We start from the raw sequence: 25,235 nt of genomic DNA, 5'->3' as shown, positions 1-25,235 counted from the left end.
TGGGTTTGTCATAAATAGCTCTTATTATTTTGAGATATGTTCCATCAATACCGAATTTATTAAGCGTTTTCAGCATGAAGGGCTGTTGAATTTTGTCAAAGGCCTTTTCTGCATCTATTGAGATAATCTTGTGGTTTTTGTCTTTGGTTCTGTTAATAATTTTTAAAAATATTTAAAAAGCTGTAATAAAATAACCTCAAAGGAAATGGGAAGAAGGATGGGGGGCGGTCAGGAATCATTAAGGAGGGTAGAGAAGAGATCCTCTTCTCACCGCCTTTATCCCCGTACTTGGATTCCAACCTGGATAGTACGGACAACTACCCTATATCTCTCTAGGTACATCCCAGTTGTAGGCGAGATCAGAGGTCAGGGTATGAAAGTACCTGTGTATGAATGGGAAGATGGACAATGTGAGTTCTGTTTTCATTTTTTTGTGTATGGTTTATTGTCATATGATCTTATGTTTTGGCATCCCTAATACTTTCTGAAAACTAAAGGGTTTTTCTCTACTTTTCTTTATTTGCATAACTGATTCAATACAAAATTGAAATTTTCTATAACAAAAAATGTCAAAATCTTAAATCTTGTCTCTGCCCAATAAGGTAACTATTCTTTCTTTCAAAAGAAACTGGTGAAAGGAGATAAATGAGGAAACTGGCTTAATTTGCAGCCTTTCTAGTTAGTGCACCTTTTCTCATTTCCCCTGCTGGCTGTTCTTCAGCATTTGCCCTTGGCCATTCAGACATCAGTGCTATGTAGTGCTATGCTGACTGTTGGATATTGCACATAAAATAGTTTAGAGGCCCCAGATGATATTATTTTCTTCTATACAGGGTTTAGCTTTTCTCTTCCTGGGAAGATAGAGTGGGAACAGATTGGCAAAGGGCCCAGGTGGGTTCAGGTGGGTTGTAGTTTTCATAGAGGTCAGTCTACCTCTGATTGCTGCCCTTCCTGTCCCAAGTTATAACTCTTCAGAGCTTCTAAACAAGAACCAGGTATATTCATTGGGATTTTCCCCTTGGTAGATCCTAAACTCTAACCTTTGTGTCTCCACAAGACCTCTCAATTAGAGTCTGGGGTTCATTTTTGACAAAGCTCTATCTACATTTTGTTTGCCTTGCTTTTAGGAGCGCCTTTCAAGAGTTCCCACAGAGATCCTGGGGTATTCACTGAGATTTTGTGTCACTGGTAGGCCCTGAATTCCAATTAATTTCCCTTGTATTATGAGATTTCTAAATAATCTTGTTTTTCATTGCCTTTCTGCTTGACTTTTTATCTTCCTATTCCCTACAGTTTAAGGATTTATTAGAAGTTTTGCGGGAACATTGGCAGAATGTTAGGCCAGGTTCTGGACCTACCTTTCCCCAGATTCTGGCCTTTCAAGTCTGTTATTTTTAATCTCTCTATCCTCAAGAGATTGGCAGAAGTGCTGCTTTTTTTTTTTTGCCACTTAATAGCAGCTCTTTCTCTGGGCTCTTTGCCCAGATCCTTCTCTTGCCCTGTGCCAGAATTGATAAATATGTTGAGGAAAATGGCTTCAGAATGTTGGCTTACTTCACTTCTGTTCCCTCTTCTTTAGGACTTTGGCCCTTCAGGGCCTGGTCAGTTTAGCAATTCTTTGATGCTTTCAATTTTTTTTCCCCCGTTTTCCTTTTATCAGCCTACTTTAGTTGTTCACTGTAGTAGAAGTGTTGGTCTTTAGCAAGCTATTCCATTTAGGCCAGAAATAGATGTTACATATAATTTTAAGAGTACTATATTATGACATTGAATACTGGTTGATATTTATTAATGAGTTCAGGCTTTATTTGTTAAGACATTAGTCTTGAGTAGGATTTGGGATGGTTGGAGGCTTTTAAATAAAATTAAGCTTAACAATGCTGAGGAGAGACAGGGAAGACAAGCAAAAGTTGAGATGGACTAGCAGCAGTTCCCACTGAGGTTGTGATTAGTTTTGAGACATTGATGTCATGGACCTGGTCATTCTTTAGGTATAGATTGATGGAATAAAGAAATATTATTTTGACTTATTTTCAGATGCTTAATGTAAATATCTGGTTTTTAGAGCATAGTTGGAAATGTAGAAAGGGTTTGGTAAGGACAGAGGACAGTTTTATTTCTGTTGTATTGAGATAGTGAGTTTGAGGCAGTCTACCTAGTGGATCTGACATTGTTGAGAGAAGTCCAATAACAAAAATCAGTTAAAGCATTAAGGATGTGATATGAGATTTTTTAATCACTCATTTTTTTACCCAGCTAATAATATTTATGGACTTCCTATAATATAAGGCAGAAAGGATACATAAGGCAAGACTTAAGATTCCTCATGGGCCAGGTGTGGTGGCTCACGCCTGTAATCCCAGTGCTTTGGGAGGCTGAGGTGTGGCAGATCACTTGAGCTCAGGCATTTGAGACCAACCTGGGCAACATGGTGAAACCCCATGTCTACAAAATACAGAAAGAAAGAAAGAAAGAAAGAGAGAGAGAAAGAAAGAAAGAAAGAGAGAGAGAGAGAGAGAGAGAAAGAAAGAGAGAGAGAAAGAAAGAGAGAAAAAGAGAGAAAGAAAGAAAGAAAGAAAGAAAAAGAAAAAGAAAGAAAGAAAGAAAGGAAGAAAGAAGGAAAGAAAAGAAAGAAACAAGCCAGGCATGCTGGTATACATCTGTAGTCCTAGCTACTTGGGAGGCTGAGGTGGTGGAGCCTGGGTAGGTCGAGGCTACAGGGAGCTGAGATCACACCACTGCACTTCAGTTCAGGTGACAGTGCGACCCTGTCAACAAGAACAACAACAAAGATTCCTCATGGAACTTGTGTCTAGTGGAAGAGTCAGAATTTAGGTAGATGATCATAGTACTGAATTATGACCACAATAAGAAGGGTAGAGTGTAATTATAGGATTCTTGAGAGTTATAAGAGAAATAGTGCAAGTATGTAAAATATTTTATGGAGTGTTTTGTGAGCTAAATAGAAAGTATTGTCTTTTGCTTTGTATTATACCCATTGTTCTAATGTAGGAGAAAAAGGAATAGATTTCTAACTTTGATGATAGATGAAAACCAAAAATGAGGATATGAATGTCTCTCTACCATATGTCATTTATCACAATATTATTGCCTCCTTTTTTCACTAAGATTGTTACATACAGGGACTGTCGTTTATGAAGTTTGTGTTGTGTGCCACTGACTGTGCTAGGTGCTTCATGTATTCTTATTTAATTTCTCAGGACAAATTTTAAGATAAATATTTTTATTTCCAAATTTTTCTATAAAACAAGTGTATGTAGACAGGGCTGGGTACATAACACCGCTCAGGCATTCTGTGTGAATGATGCTCCCTGGAGTTGTCCCATAGGGTGGCTCCGATATGGAGCCTTTAATGTAGCCTTTAATAAATTCTCCCCAACTACTTGGAGATAGTCACACATTGAGGGTGAAACTAATAAAAAGTATCTTACTGCGAATAAAATGGATGATTTGCAAAATTAACACACCCTTGGAGAGTTTCAAAATCTGTTGCGTAGATTTGTGAAAGATTATAGTTTAATTATAGTTACTAAGGTGGATGAATGACTTTTTTTCCCTCCCTTTTTTTTTTCCCCTCTTTTTTTTTTTTTTCTTTTTTTAGAGATGAGGATTTACTGTATTGCCCAGGCTAGTCTCCCACTCTTGGGCTCAAATGATTCTCCTGTCTCAGCCTCCCAAAATGCTGGGATTAACAGATGTGAGCTGCTATGCCTGGCCTAGGATGGATAAATTACTTTTGATTTAGCTGCTGTTACTTAATCATTTGTTTTATACTGTTTAAAAATAAAGAATGTGTTAGCATAAGAGAAGTGGTGTGTATGGATTGTGAGAAGCCAAAGAAGATAATTCTGTTAGTGTTAATCCTTTACTGTCTGGTAGAGTGACAAAACCTATCAACTTTATTTTTATGACTTAATTCTTAAATTAGGTCTGGTACACAGATACACTGATAAAATTGGGTTTCAGAACCTGCTTATCTAAAGCTGAGACCTGAACTGTGCTGTCCACATACTAGAATTGCTACTGTTTAAGGCCCTGCCTGAGGAGCTGGCTAAATTCTTAATTTAAAATATCTTTTGAAATGACACACACAATGATTTGCACGACAGGTTGATTTAAATGTATTTCAGAATCTTAATGATTTCTGGACTCTGTCAATAAGTCTATATTTTCCTTACATTCTAAGTAATAATCTTGTAGATTTGTCAGTATAATCATAAAATCTGATAAAGAAAAATCCTTATTAGGTAATGCTGGCCTTGCTGTGTTTTTTAATTACATGTTTGACATTTCTAATCAACTCTATAAGATTAGATGTTATAAAAATTCTAAGTAGGAAAAGAAAAAGAAATATTTAAAATAAGATCAAAGCTTCCCTTTCTTTCCTTAGAAAGAAATATGGAAATAATATTGAGAATGAGTGGCTGACCTTAAGATTGACTGCTATTGTTATAATTTCTGTTCTTGTTTCAAGTTCTATAAAAACACAGTCAAAATAGCAACTTCCCCAAAGGTTAAGATGAAGATGGTATGACAGGTCTGGGTTATTTTGGGTATAACACTGACTCACAAAGGTAAGTGATACAAAATGATGTCTTGGTGGGTTTCTGTTAACTTCTGACCATGTTGTTTTACAGAATGGCCTATTAAAAAAATAAGAATTAAACAGTCCTTTGTATTTAACAAGATTTTCTGTTTGGTATTAAGAGTATCCTAGAGTTGAAAGTCCCAAATACTTTTGCTTTAAGTAGCTTATCATGCCTCCCATTTTGCCTAGGACAGCCCTAATTTATTCTTTTTATTTTGGCCCCTGTCAGTCTCAAAAATGTCCCAGTTTGAGAGAAATGCATATCACTTTATGGTATGGTTTCGTTCTGTGTTCCCCGTGTCCCCACCCAAATCTCATCTTGCATTGTACTCCCACAATTCCCATGTGTTGCAGGAGGGACCCGGCAGAAGATAATTTAATCATGGGGGCAGTTTCCCCCATACTGTTCTCATGATAATGAATAAGTCTCAGGAGATCTGATGGTTTTATCAGGGGTTTCTGCTTTTGCATTTTCCTCATTCTCTCTTTGCCTGCTGCCATCCATGTAAGACAGGACTTGCTCCTCCTTGCCTTTCACCATGGTTGTGAGGCTTCCCCAGCCATGTGGAACTGTTAAGTCCAATTAAACCTCTTTCTTTTGTAAATTGCCCAGTCTTGGGTACATCTTTGTCAGCAGCATGAAAACAGACTAATACAGTAAATTGGTACCAGTAGAGTGAGGCACTGCTGAGAAAGTACCTGAAAATGTGGAAGCGACTTTGGAACTGGATAGCAGGCAGAGGTTGGAACAGTTTGGAAGGCTCAGAAGATAGGAAAATGTGGGACAGTTTGGAACTTGCTAGAGACTTGTTGAATGACTTTGCCAAAAATGCTGATAGTGATATGGACAGTAAGGTGCAGACTAAGGTGGTCTCAGATGGAGATGAGGAATTTACCTGGGAACTGGAGCAAAGGTTACTCTTGTTATATTTTAGCAAAGAGACTGGTGGCATTTTGCCCCTGCCCTAGGGGTTTGTGGAACTTTGAACTTGAGAGAGATGATTTAGGGTATCTGGTGGAAGAAATTTCTAAGCAGTAAAACTTTCAAGAGGTGACTTGGGTGCTGTTAAAAGCATTTAGTTTTAAAAGGGAAACAGAGCATAAAAGTTTGAAAAATTTGCAGCCTGACAATGTGCTAGAAAAGAAAATCCCGTTTTCTGAGCAGAAATTCAAGCCAGTTGCAGAAATTTGCATAAGTAACAAGGAGCCAAGTGTTAATCCCCAAGACAATGGGGAAAATGTCTCCAGGGCATGCCAAAGGTCTTCACGGCAGCCCCCTCCCCCCACCCCCACATCACAGGCCCCGAGGCCTAGGAGGGAAAAGTGGGCCCAGGGTCTCAGAGCTGTGTGTAGCCTAGGGACTTGGTGCCCTGCATTCCAGCTGCTCTAGCTGTGGCTGAAAGAGGCCAATGTAGAGCTTGGGCCATGGCTGCAGATGGTGCAAACCCCAAGCCTTAGCAGCTTCCACGTGGTGTTGAGCCTGTGGTTGCACAGAAGTCCAGAATTGAGGTTTGGAAACCTCTGTCTAGGTTTCAGAAAATGTATGGAAATGCCTAGATGCCAGGCAGAAGTTTGCTGCAGGGGTGGGGCCCTCATGGAGAACCTCTGTTAGGACGATGTGGAAGGGAAATGTGGGATTGGAACCCCCACACAGAGTCCCTACTGAGGCACTGCCTAGTGGAGCTGTGAGAAGAGGGCCACCATCTTCCAGACCCCAGAATGGTATATCCGCTGACAGCTTGCACACTGTGCCTGGAAAAACTGCAGGCACTCAATGCCAGCCCATGAACTCAGCCAGGGCAGGGGTGCCATACCCTGCAAAATCACAGGGGTGGAGCTGCCCAAGTCTGTGGGAACTCAACTCTTGCATCAGTATGACCTGGATGTGAGACATGGAGTCAAAGGAGATCATTTTGGAGCTTTAAGATTTGACTGCCCTGCTGGATTTTGGACTTGCATGGGGCCTGTAGCTCCTCTGTTTTGGCCAATTCCTCCCATTTGGAATGGCTGTATTTATCCAATGCCTCTACCCCTGTTGTATCTAGGAAGTAACTAACTTGCTTTTGATTTTATAGACTCATTGGTGGAAGAGACTTACCTTGTCTTAGATAAGACTTTGGACTGTGGACTTTTGAGTTAATGATGAAATGAGTTAAGACTTTGGGGGGCTGTTTGGAAGGCACGATTGGTTTTGGAATGTGAGGACATTTGGGAAGGGGTCAAGGGTGGAATGATATGGTTTGGCTCTGTGTCCCCACCCAAGTCTTATCTTGAATTGTACTCCCACAGTTCTCATGTATTGTGGGAGGAACCCAGTGGGTGATAATTTAATCATGAGGGGTTCCCCCATACTGTTCTCGTGGTAATGAGTAAGTGTCACAAGGTGTGATGGTTTTATTAGGGGTTTCTGCTTTTGCATCTTCCTCATTCTGTCTTTGCTGCCATCCATGTAAGATGGGACTTGTTCCTCCTTGCATTACACCATGATTGTGAGCATTCCCCAGCCACATGGAACTGTGAGTCTAATTAAGCCTCTTTCTTTTGTAAATTGCCAAGTCTTGGGTATGTCTTAGCAGCATGAAAACAGGACTAATACACTTTGTAAGATACATTTATTTTAATAATGATATGTTCCTAGATAATTCAGAAGTTAAATGGTTCTAGTAGAAATGTGCTGATACTTTTGTCCTTTTTAGACAACATGTATTATTTATCATTTAGAGTGAGTACCATTCAACTAGTCGTACTTTTCAAGTTTGTCTTGGGAAAGAGCTAAGTGAGTTTTATTAAATCTGATGTGCAAACTGGGAGATTGTCAACATATATCATTAGGTTTTTGATTAAGCCCACTATCTTAGAAGCTGATTAATGGTGATATTTTGTATAATTGTTAATGCACTTTGAAGATTTATAACATATTGGGGAAATGGAGATTTCTTGTTCATACTAAATTCATTCTAATGATTATACCAGAGCTTTAATTCTGGCTTATCTGCTGTGTGATCTTGGGCAAACTTAATCTCTTTAAGTCACATTTTTTCATTTTTTAAAGGAAGCTAATAATGCCTAATAATAAAGATTTCAAAGTGGCATGTTATGTGACTCATACAGTTCCTAGTGTAAAGTAGGTGTATCAGGTTGTTGAGATACTAGTTCAACTAACAGTGTCAGACTGTGTCTGACTTTTATAGTACTTAATTAGTGTTATGACTTAATTACAACCAATAATGATAATTTTGGTTGTATAAAACATAAGAGCATAGACATTAAACTGAAAACCTTTATAAATAGGATGATTTTTCTTCATATATAAATCCGTGTCATTGAATAACTGCAAATTATCTAGTAGTAAAAAGAAATCATGTTTTTATAGGTTGGTAATATGTTCACAGTATTTAATTAAAACAGTTTGCATTCAGCTATTATTTAAAACTTACACATGATTCACTAAACGTGAACCAGTCTGACAACATCTTTCTGCATTTTCATATATACATAGAACATGGTATACTGACACATACATAGAAATGTAAAACTTTCATCTTATTAAAAAGTTTATTATGTGCTTGGCAAGCTAAAACTTACATGAAAAGGAGCAATGTGAGTTTGGAGAAATTTGAAGTATTTTGGGCTACAAATAATTTAGGAGTATTCTTAGAGAAAATGAATGTTGGGATAAGCTTTGAAGGAATATACAGAGCCTTCGAAGGGAAGGAATGGTGAAGGCAAGGTTGTAGCAATAGAAATGTGCAATTTATTTTTTGACTTTGGAGTACATCAGTTGCCCACGTAAGGGGATTAACATATTAGGGCTAATCTGAGGGGTCTTGACTGCTAGGCTAATGATTCTCTATGTGCAGGTGGTAGGGACTCATTGAATATTTTTGAGCAAGGGGTTGATATGATTAAACAGGTATTTAGGAAGATTAATCTAGACACAGAAGGCAGAATGGATTGGTGTACAGAGAGGAAGTAAAGATACCCATTAGGAAGATTGTTTCTAGTAATCTAGATATGAAGTAGTTAATGCTTAAACTTGAGAGTGGCAATAAAAATGGAAACTTGGATGCTTTATTAAAACACGAAGGTCTTTGGTCTGTCTTTTGAAGCAGTCTGCCTGTTGATGTTAATACTACTTAAATGCATCTAGTTGGCTAAAGAAAATAAAAGCTAAATAATAATTTAAACTCTTGGTCAATATAAGTATAGTATTTTAAGAGCTATAAAACACATTTCTTCTGCTTTGTTATACTTGATAACATTCTGCTATTAACAGGGACAACAACAAAACATCCCTGAAGCTTTATTATTAACAAATATTTTAAATGTTTAAAAAGCTATTTTATAAAGAAGTATAGCAAATGATAAATACAAAGTGGAGTGCCAAAAGTAAAATATTTTATTTCTTTAGATTTTATACTTCAGTTTTATATTTTCTTTGTCAATTTTAGAATATGCTTAACTTAGTGATAATATCTAAACTTTTAAATACAAATCTTAATTCTTACTTTGTGGGCTTTTTGCTAGCATTTTATTTAAAAGTTTGAGCTTTCCACTGGATAGTTTCCTAAATCATTATTTGAATGATTTATATTTTATTTAAATGAATAAAAGTTATTTATTCCCTGTTGTCTAAAGTGAGATGTCCAACTTAAAATAGACTTAAAAAACATTTAGTGACATGGTCTCTCTCTTTTACCAAGGTCAGAGTGCAGTGATGCCATCCTAGCTCAGTGCAGCCTCAAACTTTTGGGATCAAGCAATCCTTCTGCCTCAGCCTCCTGAATAGCTGGAACTACAGGTGCATGCCACCATGACGAGTTAGTTTAAAAAAATTTTTTTGTATTTCTTTTCTGATCACCAAAAACCAAGACTTCTTCCCTCAAAATTGCAATCTATTCATATCATAACTGAATCCTGAGAAACTTGAGTGTCCTCCCCTTTCAGTTCTTCTCATTCTCCAAGTGACTACTAGTCTGGGCAAGGTGCCCCTGTTAAGTGCTCCCATAGACTTGATACTCTTTTTATCATAGCCCTGCCATTACTTCCTTACCTGGCTTCCCCTCCAGCTATACCGTGAGCTCCATCAAGGTAGGGCCGAGTCTGTCTTGCTCATGACTCTATCTCCAAGCACACAGAGTGCATGGCACATAACAGGAACTCAATAAATGTTTGCCAAATGAATGAGTAACAAGCCCAGGTAAACTTGAGTCTCACATATTTCAAAAGAAAAAAGTGAATCATAGGACATAATTTTAAAAAATAAGCATAATAAATTCATGTATATCACAGAACGCAATTATTTAAAAAGAAAACACAAGATAACAGTATTTAGCACTAGTAAAATTATGATTTTTTTTCCTTTATCCTGTATTTTCTTCTTTACCAAATTTCCTATAATAAGTGTATTTTACTTTTATAGTGGGAAAAGTAACACTATAAATTATAAAATAAAAAACTCTACAAATTATCTTCACCTCTTTTCCTCAAAATAAACGAAGTATCATACACTGCAACATATGATCATTGAGGTTTTTCTCTCTGCTTGCTGACAGTGAATAACAATATGGAACATATGTCTTATTTAGTACCAACAGAAGTATACCTTGATACAATAACCCAAGTTGCAAAAATCGTGTAACCTTTTCGGATCTGAAATGGTACTAGTGTTTTAGGCATGTTTTTAAAGATTCTGTAGGAACCATATTTAATAAAAAGAATTCAGATTCTGGTTTGATGCATGAAAAAAAAAAATTTTTTTTTGTAAAGATGAGGTCTTGCTGTGTTGCCCAGGCTGGTCTTGAACTCTTGGGCTCGAGTGATCCTTCCCTCAGCTTCCCAAAGTGCTGGGATTATAGGCATGTGTCACTGTGCCTGACATGAAATAGATTTTCTTAGACAAACTGATTTGATATCACTTGTAAGAGTTTATCACTTTTTTTTCCTTTAAGATCTCGTCCATACACCAAACACCAAGATACTTTTTTCTGTCATAAGTTGATATAAATAGTCTCTATTAGTTATATCATATGCTAGGCTGCTATTAACAAAGAGAAATGTAAATCCTCAGTAGTTGAAACAAGGTAGAATTTTATTCATCTCTCATGTAACAATTCAGAGGTAGGCAGATGGTCAAGAGTGGGTTGGTGCCTTTGTTCCACAAGGACATTCGAGAATCCAGGTTTTCTTTTGTTTCTCAACCATCCGTTGTGACTGCATTGTTCAGTAGCCACGTGTGTCATTGACATTTACATTTAAATTAACTTAACTTAAATAAAAAAACCCACTAGCCACATTTTTAGTCTGTTATAGACACGTGACTGGTGGCTACCATTTTAAACAGTGCAGATATCTCATACCTCCATCATCACAGAGTGTTTTGTTGGTTAGTGCTTTATAGAGTGTTGTTCCTGTCCTCATGATCTTTGCTAGCTCCTATTGGCCTGTCCAAATTCTAGTCTACAGGAAAGGAGAATAAGAGGAGGGAAGAGAGGATAGCATAGTTCTGTTATAAATGATCCTCCAAAAGCACACATCACTTGTGCTTGTATTCCACTGGCCAAAATGTAGTTATATGCCAACACCTCCCTGCAAGGGCAGCTAGGACAAGTCATTAGCTGGGTGAAGTGGATCCTGCTAAAACTTGGTTTTGTTGGGAGTTGGTTGGGGGCAGGGATCCTGTTACCAAACTGGAGAAGTTGAGTTAAATACTAGAGGGCAATTGACAATCAAGGTCACATATACTCAAATCTATTAATAATCACAGCAGGGTTTCTTTCCATCCCCCCAAACAAAGTGACCAAGAAGCACGCTGGGTAAAATGTACCTTAATTTTAAATGGCCATGCTGATATTAACCTGGAATTATAAATGTTTTTTACTGCTTTATTTAAATTACATCTTAAAGTTTAACAAAATATACCTCATGGCCAATTTGGCTTACAGGCCATCTTTTTGAGTGTGGCACTTTTTCTGTAATGTATTACCTCTCTGACTTACATTGTGGGATGATGATAATTTTATGTTATGTGATTACAAAGAACTAAAGAGCTTTTATTTCTGTGTTATTTTATAGATGTTAAAAAATGATTTTAAACATTGTGAAGGTGAGCAACAATGTGAAGTACAGAAAGTAGTAGGTGGTGGTTTAGTTTTTTCTTCCACCCATCTTAAACGTGCATGCCTTCTCTCTCCCTCTGTATATATTCATCATGGTTATGAACTATTTAAGGCTTGTAATGAAAAGCAGTCTCCCATTTCATTTTCTATCCCCAGTCGTATTCTTTGAGACAAATACTTTGAAATATTCATGTTTACAACTTCCATGTTTCAAAATAATCTGCCTACATGCAATATTTCTTTATTTTTTAGGAATTATGAACTGATTACTATAATGAAAAAGAATTTAGCTAATGTATTATTTCTCTTTTCTTTATTTCCTTTTTTTTATTTTTCCATAGCTTTACTGTTTCTTAAACCTCTTTTACATCCATTCAATTAAAGATGGTGTCTCTTGACTTTCAAATTAGCAATTACAGATTTTATTGTTTCTAATTTTCCATTCTGGTATCTTTCCCATTTCTATTTCCCAATTTTTGTCAGTTCTTCATTTTAAATTGCAGTAGTCAAATATATTTACATTAGTCTCTATAACTATAATTAAGTCTTTTAGCTTTGTGTATTCCTGGATTCTAAAAATCGTAACTAGTAACAGTTTAATTTTTTACTACTACATAAATATTTTTAACTGAAAAGTTAGTGGCAGAGTAATTACAATTTTTTAACACAGTTTTATTGTTGATAATTTGGTTTAAAATTTCTTCTTCCCCCTTTTATCATGCACTTAAAAATTCCTGTAATTTCTGCCAGTATGTCAGTCATACTGTCTATCCTGAACACTGCATTTTTGCAAGCTGTTTCTGCCTGGAGTCCTTGTTCTCTCCCTTCTTTTCTGTTTTGTCAGCCAGTGCTCTTTTAACTACTCTACATTTTCCTAAAAGTTGTTGAACATTTGCTTTAATTAATACTATTCCTTTTTTTTTTTTTTTGTAACTGTAGGTTTATGCCTTTGAAACATTAATTTTTTTAAATGATTAGTTTTTTAGGAAGTAGAGAATATAAATGCATGTGCTTAACATCTTGAATCTGAAGTGTGGAAGTTTTAAGAGTCTGGTATTGATATATCTGAACTTTAGAGACATATGGTAAAACATGTGATAAAGACTCATGCTAATTTTTTTTGGAGGTGAAGCATTTATAGATACAGCTGAAAGAAAATATACTCATTGTTATTTTTATGTGTATAAAACACTTTCTAGAATAGTTTTACTTTTGTTTTCTAAGACCCTAGAGTTTTTACAGATTGGGGTAAAATTTCCATTCTGTTATTGAAGATAGATATCTTCAGATTTAGATATATTTTCATTACAGTGTTTCACAACTTCATTGTACATTTCTTGAAATTAGCTCATTTTATCATCATATAGTACCTGGTCAGTATCTAAATGGCATGTAGTGATATTAAAAAATATATTTCCTAAGTTAGGAGGCTTATATTCTGAACGCCTATGGGTCTTAGTGTCAGCCTGGGTGGTAAGTTTTGCAATGCTCTTAGACTGCTTTTTTTTTTTTTTTTTTTTTTTTTTTGAGATAGAGTTTCACTCTTGTTGCCCAGGCTGGAGTACAATGGTGCGATCTGGACTCACCACAACCTCCGCCTCTCGGGTTCAAGCGATTCTCTTTCTTCAGCCTCCCTAGTAGCTAGGATTATAGGTCTGTGCCACCACGGCTGGCTAGTTTTGTATTTTTAGTAGAGACGGGGTTTCTTTTTGTTGGTCAGGCTGGTCTCGATCTCCCGATCTCAGGTGATCTGCCTGCCTCGGCCTCCCAAAGTGCTGGGATTATAGGCATGAGCCACTGCGCCCGGTCGACTACTTTTTATCTCTACAAGAAAATAGTATTGTAAAAATGTCAAAAATATCCATATGCCCAGTTCACTAGTAAATATACTGCTAAATTTGAACCTTTTTGGCAGTAGTTTATGCTACTCAAGGGACGGTATTTTTACGGAATGATATATTTCAAAGGGTATTGGTTTTCACTGTAGAAAATTCATGCATTTAGAGTAACTTAAAGCCAAAACAGTTGTGCTTGTGCTATATGTTTAGAATATTAGTCATCTTGAATACATGCATAGGTTAAGTGTCAGAAGCTATATATTGTGCAAAAAGAAAATTTATTGTTAGGAGACCAGGCTGTACCTGTGCTTATACAGCATTTTCCTTAGAGGATCAATTTGAGTATATGAACAAATATCAGCTAGATTTTTGTACGGTAACATTATTGATAATATAGGAGAAATTCATTGAGGAGAAAAACAAAGGAAGCATGAAAGTCTCATACTGTATGAAACTACAGAAATGGATCAAAGAGTTTGACAGGAAGTTTAATGTGTACATAAGTAGAGGCTGACAGGAACATGCTGTGTGTGCCAAAGGTTCCAGTGATGGAAAACTGAAACATAGTGCTCACTGACCACAGCATGAGCCTTGACACACATTGTAAATAATCCAGAGATATATGACTGCATTAAGTGCTAGGCTGGTGTATGAACGGCAGTAAATCTATAGCAGCAGAAAGGGTTGGCATGCAGAAATTCTTCTGATTAATTTTTATAATGGATTAATAGGAATATAGCAAATATTTTCATTTCAAATTCTGCCTTCTCCAGTTCCCCTCCAGCTCTCCCCGGTGTGATCATTTTTTATTCTTCTCTGCTCATCAGACTTGTGTATGTGGATACCTGCTTCAGTACCATCAAGTTAAAAGCAGAAGATGCTTCTGGTAGAGAGCATTTAATAACTCTCAAGTTGAAGGCAAAGGTATGTGCCTCGTTAAACTGTTATTGTGATCAGGAAATACTTTGTGAAATGAACTCTGTGAATGCTCTCAATGTAAAGAAGTGCTAGTTGCATCTAAAAATACATATATCATGCTTTAAAACATTGATTTTGGAAAGCCTCAAAGAATTTATTCACCGCGTTTCCAAAAGCCTAGACAGTTTCATGTCATATTTTAATCCAAATTTGATCAAAATATAGACTTTATGACAAATATTACAAATACAATTTTATAGCCTCAGAGTACCATGATGTTAATTTTGTAACATCCTGTGTAGAAGACAGTGGACACTTCCACTATCCCAAGTTGTACTGAGAAAATCTTTTGCATTCAACTGTTAGTATAAATTTCTTTTGTAGTTCTTATTCTTACCTATGATTCCCACTCCCTAACACAGACAACATATATGCATACTTTTTTATAGTTTGTTTGCTTTGGCTGGGGTTTTTTGACTTAAGTATTTTAAGAATTTGCAGAGGTTATGCCTCTGTTTATAGATCCCTTATAGGATAGTGATATATAATCGCATATTTTATTGGCACAAAACATGGTTGTTTCATCTTTATTTTTTAGTTCTAAATTGTGAATTTGGACAAATAAGTAAAATAAACAAGTTCAGCATATTGATCATTTACTTAGTAATCACGGGGGAAACATGAGAATTTGAAGAAAACCAGGACATCCAACTTTTTTTTTTATTGTTCCTAGGAGTCATCAATCAACTCTTTCAGAAGATTGTAGTGATGAAAAGATCAATTGTGTTTGTCCTTTTTAAAAATGTGTCTGGCATTTAAGCTTTCCACAAGAGAAAATTAATATATAAAGCTGTACTGGATGACACAGAAAAGTTGATATCTTATAATGGTTCTATAACAGACAGGTTGAGAAATAACTAATTATCTCTTTCACACACAGAATGTGTAGGTCTAATTTTAAGATCCATATGTGATAAGTCTTGGAAAAAATTAGTGGGATGGAAATGTCATTATTTGTAAAATAAGTTAGATAATTTTTTTTATTAAATTGAAAAGATTTTTATTTTCTTTTTTAGTTTGTAAAGGTGTGCTTTTTTTTTTTTTTTAAGAGAAATTTGCCTTTATCCTTCCGAAGGGTCACATGTTGCCAGTGGCAAGGGTTCTGTCATTTCCTTCAAAGCTCTATTTGTTTATATTTTATACCTTAATAAAATTAGCCATTTTTCTATGAAGACCAAAACTAAAGATTTTAAATACATCCTGTCCTCATTTTTACAAGCTCTTCTACTTCCTCAGAAGATGATGCTGTAAATTTATGCTGCCTTTAACTATACCTACAAGATTATTAATCCAAGTTGATGACATTTAGTTCATTTATTGGTAGTATTCAGAGTGAAGATGTGACAATTTAATGTGGTCCATTTTGTCTGCTTTTTTCTATACTTTTTCAAGGTAGATAAGATGATGCTTTTAGTATTTCTCTGGAGAATATTTTCCAGGGTCAGTTTTGCAACATCTGTAGTTATGAAGCACTTTTATGGATACTCTCGCAAAAGAGAAGAGAAAGCTTTATTTAAGCTGGGAAGAAATTTGGCAAAAAAAAAAAAAAATCTGTTTTGTAAAAACAAAAAAAAGCATGTAACTGAATCTTATGTTGGTATGATTTATTTGAATTTTATTTCTCAATGTAGTTTAGCTTTTATATGTACACCACAGTTGTCTTTGAGATGTGACAATTTCTTTTTTTTTTTTTTTAGGAAAAAAATATTAGTTCTAGATTGTGAATTTGGACAAATAAGTAGAATAAACAAGTTCAGCATATTAATCATTTACCTAGTAATCACTGGGGAAATTTGAAGAAAACCAGGATGTCTTTTTTTTCTTTAGGAAAAAGGTATAGGTATATGTAAAACCACCACCAACTAATTGTCAAAACTTTTACTTTCAAAAGTAATATACAACAACAAAAGCTCCACATATAGGAATATTAACTGAAAAATATTTTAGGAAAGTAAAATTTTAGGAAAAAAGAAAAAAAGAAATTGGGCCTGGGATTGTTAGTCAACTACGTTAATAGCTGAAACATTAACTGTCTATTAAGAGTATATGATGCAAAATCTTAATCCAAACTAAATTTTAAGTGGAATGCTGAATTTTTTATTAATAACATACCTCAGCAGACTTTTTTCATAAATACATAAACCTTTATTTCTATTACTTGATTTTTTTAATATACAGTAAATAAATGCATTTGTTTTATTTATTCTGGAATACATACTCTCCCAATTCTGCCACTTCCCCTCACCATCTCCAAGAAACTCACAAAGAAAACAAATACACATTTTGACTAGATGTCCTTTATTAAAAACATATATGTAAATAAAAAATAAGTAGAAGTAAACCAGATAAATTTTGTGGTTTTTATAGGTATATTTTAATGCAATACTTACAGTGCATTCTGTACTGAATTACCTTTGCTTTACAAAAGAAGTAGCCCAGGGCTTCCTCAGTTTTGGTCAAGATCACTACTACTTGAAAAACAAATTACAAATATGTGTCAGAGGGTGGGCATTCCGTCTCTGCTATAATTTGTATATATTCACTTGGAGGTCAGCCTTACTGCTTAGGTAGTCCAATCATAGAACAGACTTGGTTACAGTTTGTCTTAGAATATATTAATACTATAGAGTCTGAAAAATATTGTGTGTGATAAAAATATATACTTAATATGTAATCATTGTAGTTTTTTAGTTATTGATTTGATTTTCTGCAAATGAGATTTAGAGAACTATGTTTTACTTGAAAATAATTAAATACTATATGTATTTTTCAGTAAATATTCTTGTATATGGAGCTTTTGTTGTTGTAAATTACTTTTGGAAGTAAAAGTTTTGACAGTTAGTTGCCAGTGGTTTTATATATACCTATAAAACTTACTATTGAAAAGTATCTTAATTTTGATCAAGTTACTTTGTTATATTGTAGTCCATCTACATTGTAGTTAATACTATTATAATTCAGAAGCTATTCTGAAAATGAATATCTAGTATGCTAGTTTATATTTTAATATTTACGATAAATCATCCAGACTCATATAAATGTTCTTTTTAAGTTCTGTACTATTATGTGAAGTTTGTTATATAAACAAAATTGATTTTGCACATGAATGTAATTAACACATATAACAAGTATTCATTTAACTCAGATATGAAGTAAAGCCACTAGCATGAAGATCAGTCTAATTTAATATATACATATTGTATTACAAATATAAAAATATATTTGAAAGATGTCATTATCTCAGAAACTACATACTGCACTCATTTATATATGTAGAATCATATATTTACTCTAACTTGCTTTTTTGTTTAACTATTTGTGGATCTCTTTCCATGTCAGTACACTGATACCATTTACTATTCTGAATCCTACTTGAAGGTAGTATCTTACTCTTTTAGCATAATGAGCTGTGTATGTACTTAATGGGACCACAAATACTTTACTTTGTGTATCTACTCCAAATACAGTAAACATTTCATTAATTTTCTATCTAGATTGATGAATCATTTAAGTTAGAGAGTTGATATTGTTCATTGTCAGCATCACCAAGATAAATAGCAGCAACTCAAAATGAACTGAATTTTCCATTTTTGACCCATAGAGGTTTCAAGTGTACATTATTATTTTTAAAGACTTCTGACATTTTAGAGGGAAAAGAGATTTTGTACACTTTCAGTTGAGTTTTGTCATTTTTACATGTGAAACAGCCAGAGAAATTAAATGACTTGTTCGAGATCGTACAAGTTAATTAACAGAGGTGGAACCAAAGAAAGCTGAGGTCTTTGTCTACATTTACTTTGAGATAATCATGATTTTTAAATAGGGTGTACAAATTGTTTCTCCAGTGATTACAGCAATGATACTCTGAAGTATATCATCTGATGTTTTTGTCTGAAATAGAACTTCCTCTTTTAATTTCAGCATGATCTTTTTTTCTTTCTTTTTTTTTCCCCCAGAAGTAGATCACTGGAATATTTTTATATGATTTCTTATATATTTGCCTTTGTGTTTAGTTCTACGTAGCCAGATACCATTAGTCAGATTGTATATTGATAGTAAGTCTTTTTAGCCAACTGATCATTGTAGCTAAATGTTTGAAAGTGTTGATTTCAGGTGTTTGTTAAATACTGTAGTGATTTTTTTGTTCCCTTTTGCTTACCCAGCAGAGTACTGAAAAATAAGAGGCTGAAAAAAGTGAAAGCCTAAAACTTGTTTTAAATATTTTGTCAAATGAAAGTTTTCCTAAAATTAATTTTCTTTCAGTGCATTTTAGCTTTTTAATGGAAAGAAATGGGTATTTTTAATTACATGTGACTGAATAATCAGAATTGGATTATAGAGAAATCATTAAGTATGATTCTCTAATAAGGAAACTGATTTTAAGAAATTTTATCTTTTGCCTTTGTTAACTTAAAAATTTGGTTTGTCCTCATGACTGCCACTTTTGTATGACTAGTTGAAGAAATAATTTTGTATTTACCAATCTTTCAAAGGTTTTTCTTGCTAGAAAGTATGTTTTATTTTTTCTTACTAAGCCAGAAGATATTTTATCTTCTTGCTAAAATTAATATCTTTAATGTAGGAAACAGTTTTTTACATTGACAGCTTTATGTATTCATTTTCGTGTATTTCTTAATTCCTTTAACTGATACTACCTATTTAAATAGTGACTGATGCTATTTGAAATTAAATTTAGGACTAGAAGAAAATTAAATATCAACTAATTTAACCTCTTATTTTAAAGATAAACAGAGATCCAGTTTAGTTCATTCCTCAAATCATAACTTCAGCGGCTGACCCAACACTGACTTAATTCATTACCTTTTACTCAACACTGATTGCTTTGGCAATTCCAAATCACCAAAGTTGCACCTCCATGGGTTGACTATAAATAAGCTCTTAATGTCACTATGAACGTGGAGCAAAAATAATTATATGTAATACATTTGCAGTTACAATAATATGTTTTCCCCTAATATACCTAGTTTTTCTTTTCCCTTTCGCTTCCCCTTCTCCTTCTCCTTCCTTCTTTTCCTTTCCTTTTCCTTTTCCTTTTCTTGATCTCCTGACCTTCTGATCCACCCGCCTCGGCCACCCAAAGTGCTGGGATTACAGATGTGAGCCACCGCGCCCAGCCCCTAATATATCTAGTTTTTCTAAAATACTTCATGTGATATTAACACACAGAAGCAAAAATGGTCTAATTTTATGCTTTTTAAATAGTATCCTGCAGAATCACCAGATTGTTTTGTGGATTTTCCTGTTCCATTTTCTGCTTCCCGGACACCTCAGGTAAATTCTCCTCAGGTAAATTCTTCAATTTGTTTTAAGTAATTAAAAAGTACAGTTGTCCCAGAGTATCCATGGGGGATTGTTTCTTGGACCCTGTGTAAATACCAAAATCCATGGATACCCAAGTCTCTTATATGAAATGAGACTTTGTTTATAGCATGTGCACAATCTTCTGTATACTTTATCTCCAGATTATAATACCTAATACAATGCATATGCCATGTAAGTAGTTATTATACTGTATTTTTAAATAGTTTTATTGTTATTTATTTATTTTTGAATATTTTCTATCTGCAGTTGGTTGAATCTGCAGATGTGGAATCTGTGGGTAGGGCCAACTGTAACTCTTTTTACTCAGGTAGTCTTCATAGGTTATGAAGTAATCTTTTTTTTTTTCAGTTTTCCTTATGCATTTATTTATAAACACACCTTCTATAATGCTTCTTTTATATATCCTTACAGTTAATGTCCATTTTCTCTCTCCCTCTCTACACGCGCACACACACACCCACTCACACCCACACCCACGCATAAATACACACACACACACCATCCAGCCTGTAGATATTTATGCTTCATTTTCAGTAAACATGCAGAAGCACTTTTGACAGACATTTTCCTTTAAATTTAAATTCTAAAGAACTCTGTGGAAAGCAGTGAATGGTAACTGAAAAGTTGAGTGAAATTTTTCATATTGCTAAAACTTTTAAGTTGATTACATATCAGAGAATCCTTTTCAGAGGAGAATGAATTATGACTGAAAACATAAACCTTGCCATTTCGACTCCATTTTTATTGTTTTAAAGTATTTGTCCTTAGTTCATTTTTGAACTCAGATTATATTCTCTTATTTTGTGCTTTAGAACATTCAATATTTTGTGTAAAGAATACAGGAGATTCTGCTGCTTCTGTCAGTTGATTTTCACACTGCATTGATGATATTAGCAAGATAATGTTTTATAGAAGTGCGTTGTAAACTATAACATATAGATATAAGGAGGTATGATTATCAGTAGTACTATCACCATTTCATGTGTGTGATTTTTAAGGATGTGGCACAGTGTGATTAGTTAGGACGTAGTTCTTTCACAAGTAAATTGTGGCAGTTGATAGCAAAATGGAGAGAACATTTTTATTCTTAGGCAAAGAGAAAAAACATTTCTAGTGACATTTTACAAATATTCTGTAAATAGAGGCTACGCATTTTGGCTATAAAATTTTGGTTAGATTTTAGAAAATTATGCTTGTATTTTAAAATATAAATACATGAGTAAAGTAAATATATAAGAAATTAGTAAAAAGTAAAAAGCCTAACAGGATTTAAATAGTCTTGTCAAGGCCAAAATGCCATTTTAATTATATATTGTGTTTATCCAAAAATTATTTTTCTCATATTCTTTTTTTTGTTTTTTTTTGAAGTCCTAGTCTCCCCACAATGGAAGTTGAGAAAATGTAGCAAAATAGAGGAGAGAGAGCCTGTAATTTGCTTTTGGTGTTTTGATGTATGCAATAAGTAAGATACTATGTTGATTTTTTTTCTATTAAATAATCAGAATTATGCATACATTTTATAGTGTTTTTTTATTTTAAAAAAATTTTCATTAAACCTATGTCTCTTTTTTTAAAATATACATTTTCTATTGGCTCTGGAATTTTAATCTTGATGTTTTAAGTGAGATCACGAGAAAATATAGCTAGGTTGTGTTACTCTTTCCAGGTGTTATTTCTAAAGTATACTTTAATATTTATCACAATTCCAAGGTTGAAAAATACACCGTTTATGAGTTTCTTTGTGTTTTAGATGTACATAATTCGAGAAGTTTCCCCAGGCATTTGTTTGTGGAAAAGTTTGCAATGCCAGAAAAAGATTGCTTAGTACTTACTTTATTTTGCTATTTAACAAAATTAGTTGGTGGCTCTCTACTAGACTGGAAAATCTTTGAAGGCAGTTTCTTTTAAATTTTATATCCACATACTCAGTGCCTTATTCATATAAACATGGAATAATATTATATTAGTAATATTAATTCAAATTTAAGTTTCAGGTTTAACTGGGTTATACAAATTTTCTGTTTTGTAGTACCTCTAAGAAAATGTAGAATTAGTAGTAATGTGTATTATAAAATCTTTATTTGTGGAATATACTGAAATTCTTAGCAAAGTACAGATAAATTAAGCAACCTTTTATCACAACTCAGATTTGACAGATGTTAATATTTTGTCACATTGGTTCAGATATATCTATATTTCTCTTTCTCTTAAAAATAAAATGTTTTAAGAATAGCTAAGACCCGACCCCCTTTTCTGTCCCTCCTTCCCGTCTTTCTTTTCTTTGCTTCTCTCCCTTCAAATAGTAACTGTTTACCCAAAATTGGGTAAAAAAAAAAAAAAAACAAAAAAAACCCAGAAAAATAAAGATCTTCCAAGTTTAAAGTTTAAACATATATTTTGATACTAATTCTTTGTTAGTTATATGGGATATAAATATCTCTGTGGCATGTCTTTTAATTTTGTGTATATTTTGTCATACAGAGTTTAACTTTCAGTCTGGTCACATCCTTCTCTTGTGGTTTCTGTTGTGTTTCAAATAAGAAAATCTTTCATATATTTTTCTGAAAAGATTCTGCTATAGTTCAGAAAGTTATTTTTAGTATTTAAGTATGAGGTAGCGCCTATTTTCTATATGCTTATACAATTTGAGTGTGTCTTCTTCATTTGTGCGGGTTGGGGGCTGATTTCACAGTTTTTTTTTTTTACACATGCCATTAATATTTAGAAAGTTTAAAAAATATATCATTTTCGTATAAGATTCTGGCTGTATATCATAAGGACTTTGGATGGTACCAGCAGTGTGAACTCTGAGTCTTTTAGACATGGTAAGAGTGTTGATAGTTTATGTTTTGAAAATAAGAAGAAATGTGAGACTTCTTTGTTATGTGTGATCCTTTTTAATTGGCTGGCTCAAACAATTCTGCTTGTGGGAGTTTTTTTTTTTTTTTAATTTGTAAACAGTTGTCTCTCTTAAGCAATATAAATGTTACTGTTGTAGTTTAGTAGCAGAGTTAGATTTAAGAGATGGTAAATAGATTTCAGATAATTGATTTTTTAAAAATCCCTTTCTGCTTTTATGTATTTCCTCTTTGGATTCAGTGTTTCTGAACTTTAAACTTGGAAGATCTTTCTTTTTCTTGTCTTTCTTTTTTTTTGTAATATAATAGACATGGCTTTGTGGCATCCATATTAAAAATGGGTAATTTTCCTTATGGTTCCTGTCTTCCTGCTGGGTTGATAATGTTTTGATGTATTTTTCTTTTGCTCTGATGAGAGGTCTGCTGCTGCTGCTCTGACATATTCATTTGGATGAATAATTATAACTTGCACAATGTCAAGCTGAAGATGGTAGGGTTTTGTGCGTCATGACAAGCCTAGTAGCCAGTGCAGGTGTCTCACAGCATGATCAGCAACAGCCAGTGTATTCTGGCTCAGAGGAGACATTTAGAGTAGTAAGAAATCAGCACCAAGGGCAAGGCTGCTGCTACTATTGCTGCCATAATATGTGCCAAAGGGACACAAAGTGCTTCTCAAAGACAAGTGTCTAAGCACCTCTTTGTAGATATTTACTTTGTTTGTTTGCTCAGTTAATCTTTTATAGATTTTAGCATAGATGGTAAGAACATCTCATGATTTTATTCTACTTTCTAACATCACAAATGTTCCAAAATATATCTTTAATAATTGTTTTAGACTTTTACATACAGGTCACATGTGTAAATACTCTTGACTGAGACTATAGAATGCCCTACTGTCAGATTTTGAGTGCACTAATGTTAAGATTATAAAAAAATGAAATTCCTTTTGTCCAGATCACTGGTCAAGCAAAAATGGATGTTAAAAATTGCAATTTTGCCTGAAAGTGTGCCACTAAATGCAGGCTTGGTGAAGTATTCTTGCCATGGGCAGTTGGAATCCTCAGGTTCGGTGTGGTGTAGTAAATAGTGGTCTTTATATTTTTTATCATGGAAATCTTATATTCTTGGAATAATGCCATGAATGCAAGAAGAGCAAAACTAATGATAAAGCCTCTGGCTGATAATCTGATGGTGAATGAAAAATTTGTAATTAAAGGAAGCAGTCCTATTACATAGCAGGGAGCATGATCCATTAGTTAGAGCAGCATACTAGCAGTTGGGTATTCTAAGTTCTGTTTACAGTTCAGCCATTAATTTAATTGTATTAGTTCAGACAAGTCATGTAACTGCCCTTTGCCTCAGTTCATATGTACTGTATATGGAAACGGTGAACCTTTTCTCTTTCATGGATATGTAAAGAAAAATAAGCTGGTTTAAAACAAGCACGGTGTTGGGGCAAATCCCCCCAGTTTTTCACCCTAATGATCCTGTGGAAGTTCTTTTGACCAACTGGATTTTTTTTCTTTCCATTTTTTCTCTGCTGTTTTTGTTGGAGGACTTAACATTAGTAGTGGAATTTTATTCACTCTTAAATTGGTTAATTTCATATGCTTTTTCTTTCTTGGCAGTCTTACTGTTGCCACAGTGGTATGACTAAAAGGACATCAAAAGGATCAAAACAAAGAAAATTTATTATTGAGATTATGTGATATGGTCGAAAAAGTATCAGCGTAGGAGTCATTTGACCTATAGACTTAGTCACCTATCAGCTGCCTTTCTTTTATTTTTCTTTCTTAATAGCTAATTATTTATTTAAAAAGCAGCCTGTATTGATTCTAAAAAAGAAGAGAAAGAGGGAAAATACAAGCAAGTAAAATTAAAATGTAAAGTTACCATCAATGCTTTTATTTAGGCAGTAGTATTGAGGTGTCATTGTATAATTGTTTTGAAACTATGCTTGTCACTTAACAAAGTTTCATTTAAAAATATCATTGATAATACTGTGCATTTGTTATTCCAAATAATTCTTAGAATTACTTGGGTTTTAGTTACAATTGGGTTTATGTTTATCCAGCAAATTAAGAATTAATGTGGCCAAAGTCTAGAAAAACATTATCTCTACATTTACTTAGGTCCTTCAGTAAAGTAGCAATGATTTCCTAATCTACATGTTACATATTTTTGTTGAATTTTTCTTAAGTTTTTAAGATTTTTGTTATTTTTAATGCAGTCTTTTTAATTGTATTTTTTAGTTATCAGAATGTGGGCAAGCTATTCATTTTTTTAATGTTTTATTTTGATCAAATATGTGAACATAGCTTCAGGAGTTAAGTTTGCATGGTTTTTTTTGTTGTTGCTGTTTTTGCTTTCTTTTTAGAAAAAACAGCATAGCCTCCATCTCACCTGTTTCTCCAGGGGCAAACACTTTTGGCTGTTAGCTGATTCTTTCAGTAGTTGTCATTACATGCTTTTGTATTTATACTACTTTTTG

The 25,235-nt window shown here is 34.1% G+C and overlaps 1 protein-coding gene across 4 annotated transcripts in view; it reads left to right on the top strand.

Moving 5' to 3' along the window:
* Nucleotides 1–25,235, top strand: part of FANCL (Fanconi anemia, complementation group L) — a 79,149-nt gene that overhangs the window by 26,293 nt on the left and 27,621 nt on the right. For 3 of the 4 annotated variants that reach the window (XM_011941805.1, XM_011941804.1, XM_011941806.1), the window contains 2 exons: nt 14,393–14,489; nt 19,767–19,835. In XM_011941805.1, coding sequence (XP_011797195.1) covers nt 14,393–14,489; nt 19,767–19,835 — 166 coding nt within the window. Of the gene's footprint in view, nt 1–14,392; nt 14,490–19,766; nt 19,851–25,235 lie in introns of all 4 variants that reach the window. The other variant, XM_011941803.1, reaches the window with a different exon arrangement.

The sequence above is a fragment of the Colobus angolensis genome, unplaced genomic scaffold (genome assembly GCF_000951035.1).
Source record: "Colobus angolensis palliatus isolate OR3802 unplaced genomic scaffold, Cang.pa_1.0 Scaffold201, whole genome shotgun sequence".
Lineage (NCBI taxonomy): Eukaryota > Metazoa > Chordata > Mammalia > Primates > Cercopithecidae > Colobus > Colobus angolensis.
This window is presented reverse-complemented; position numbering and strand designations above follow the sequence as displayed.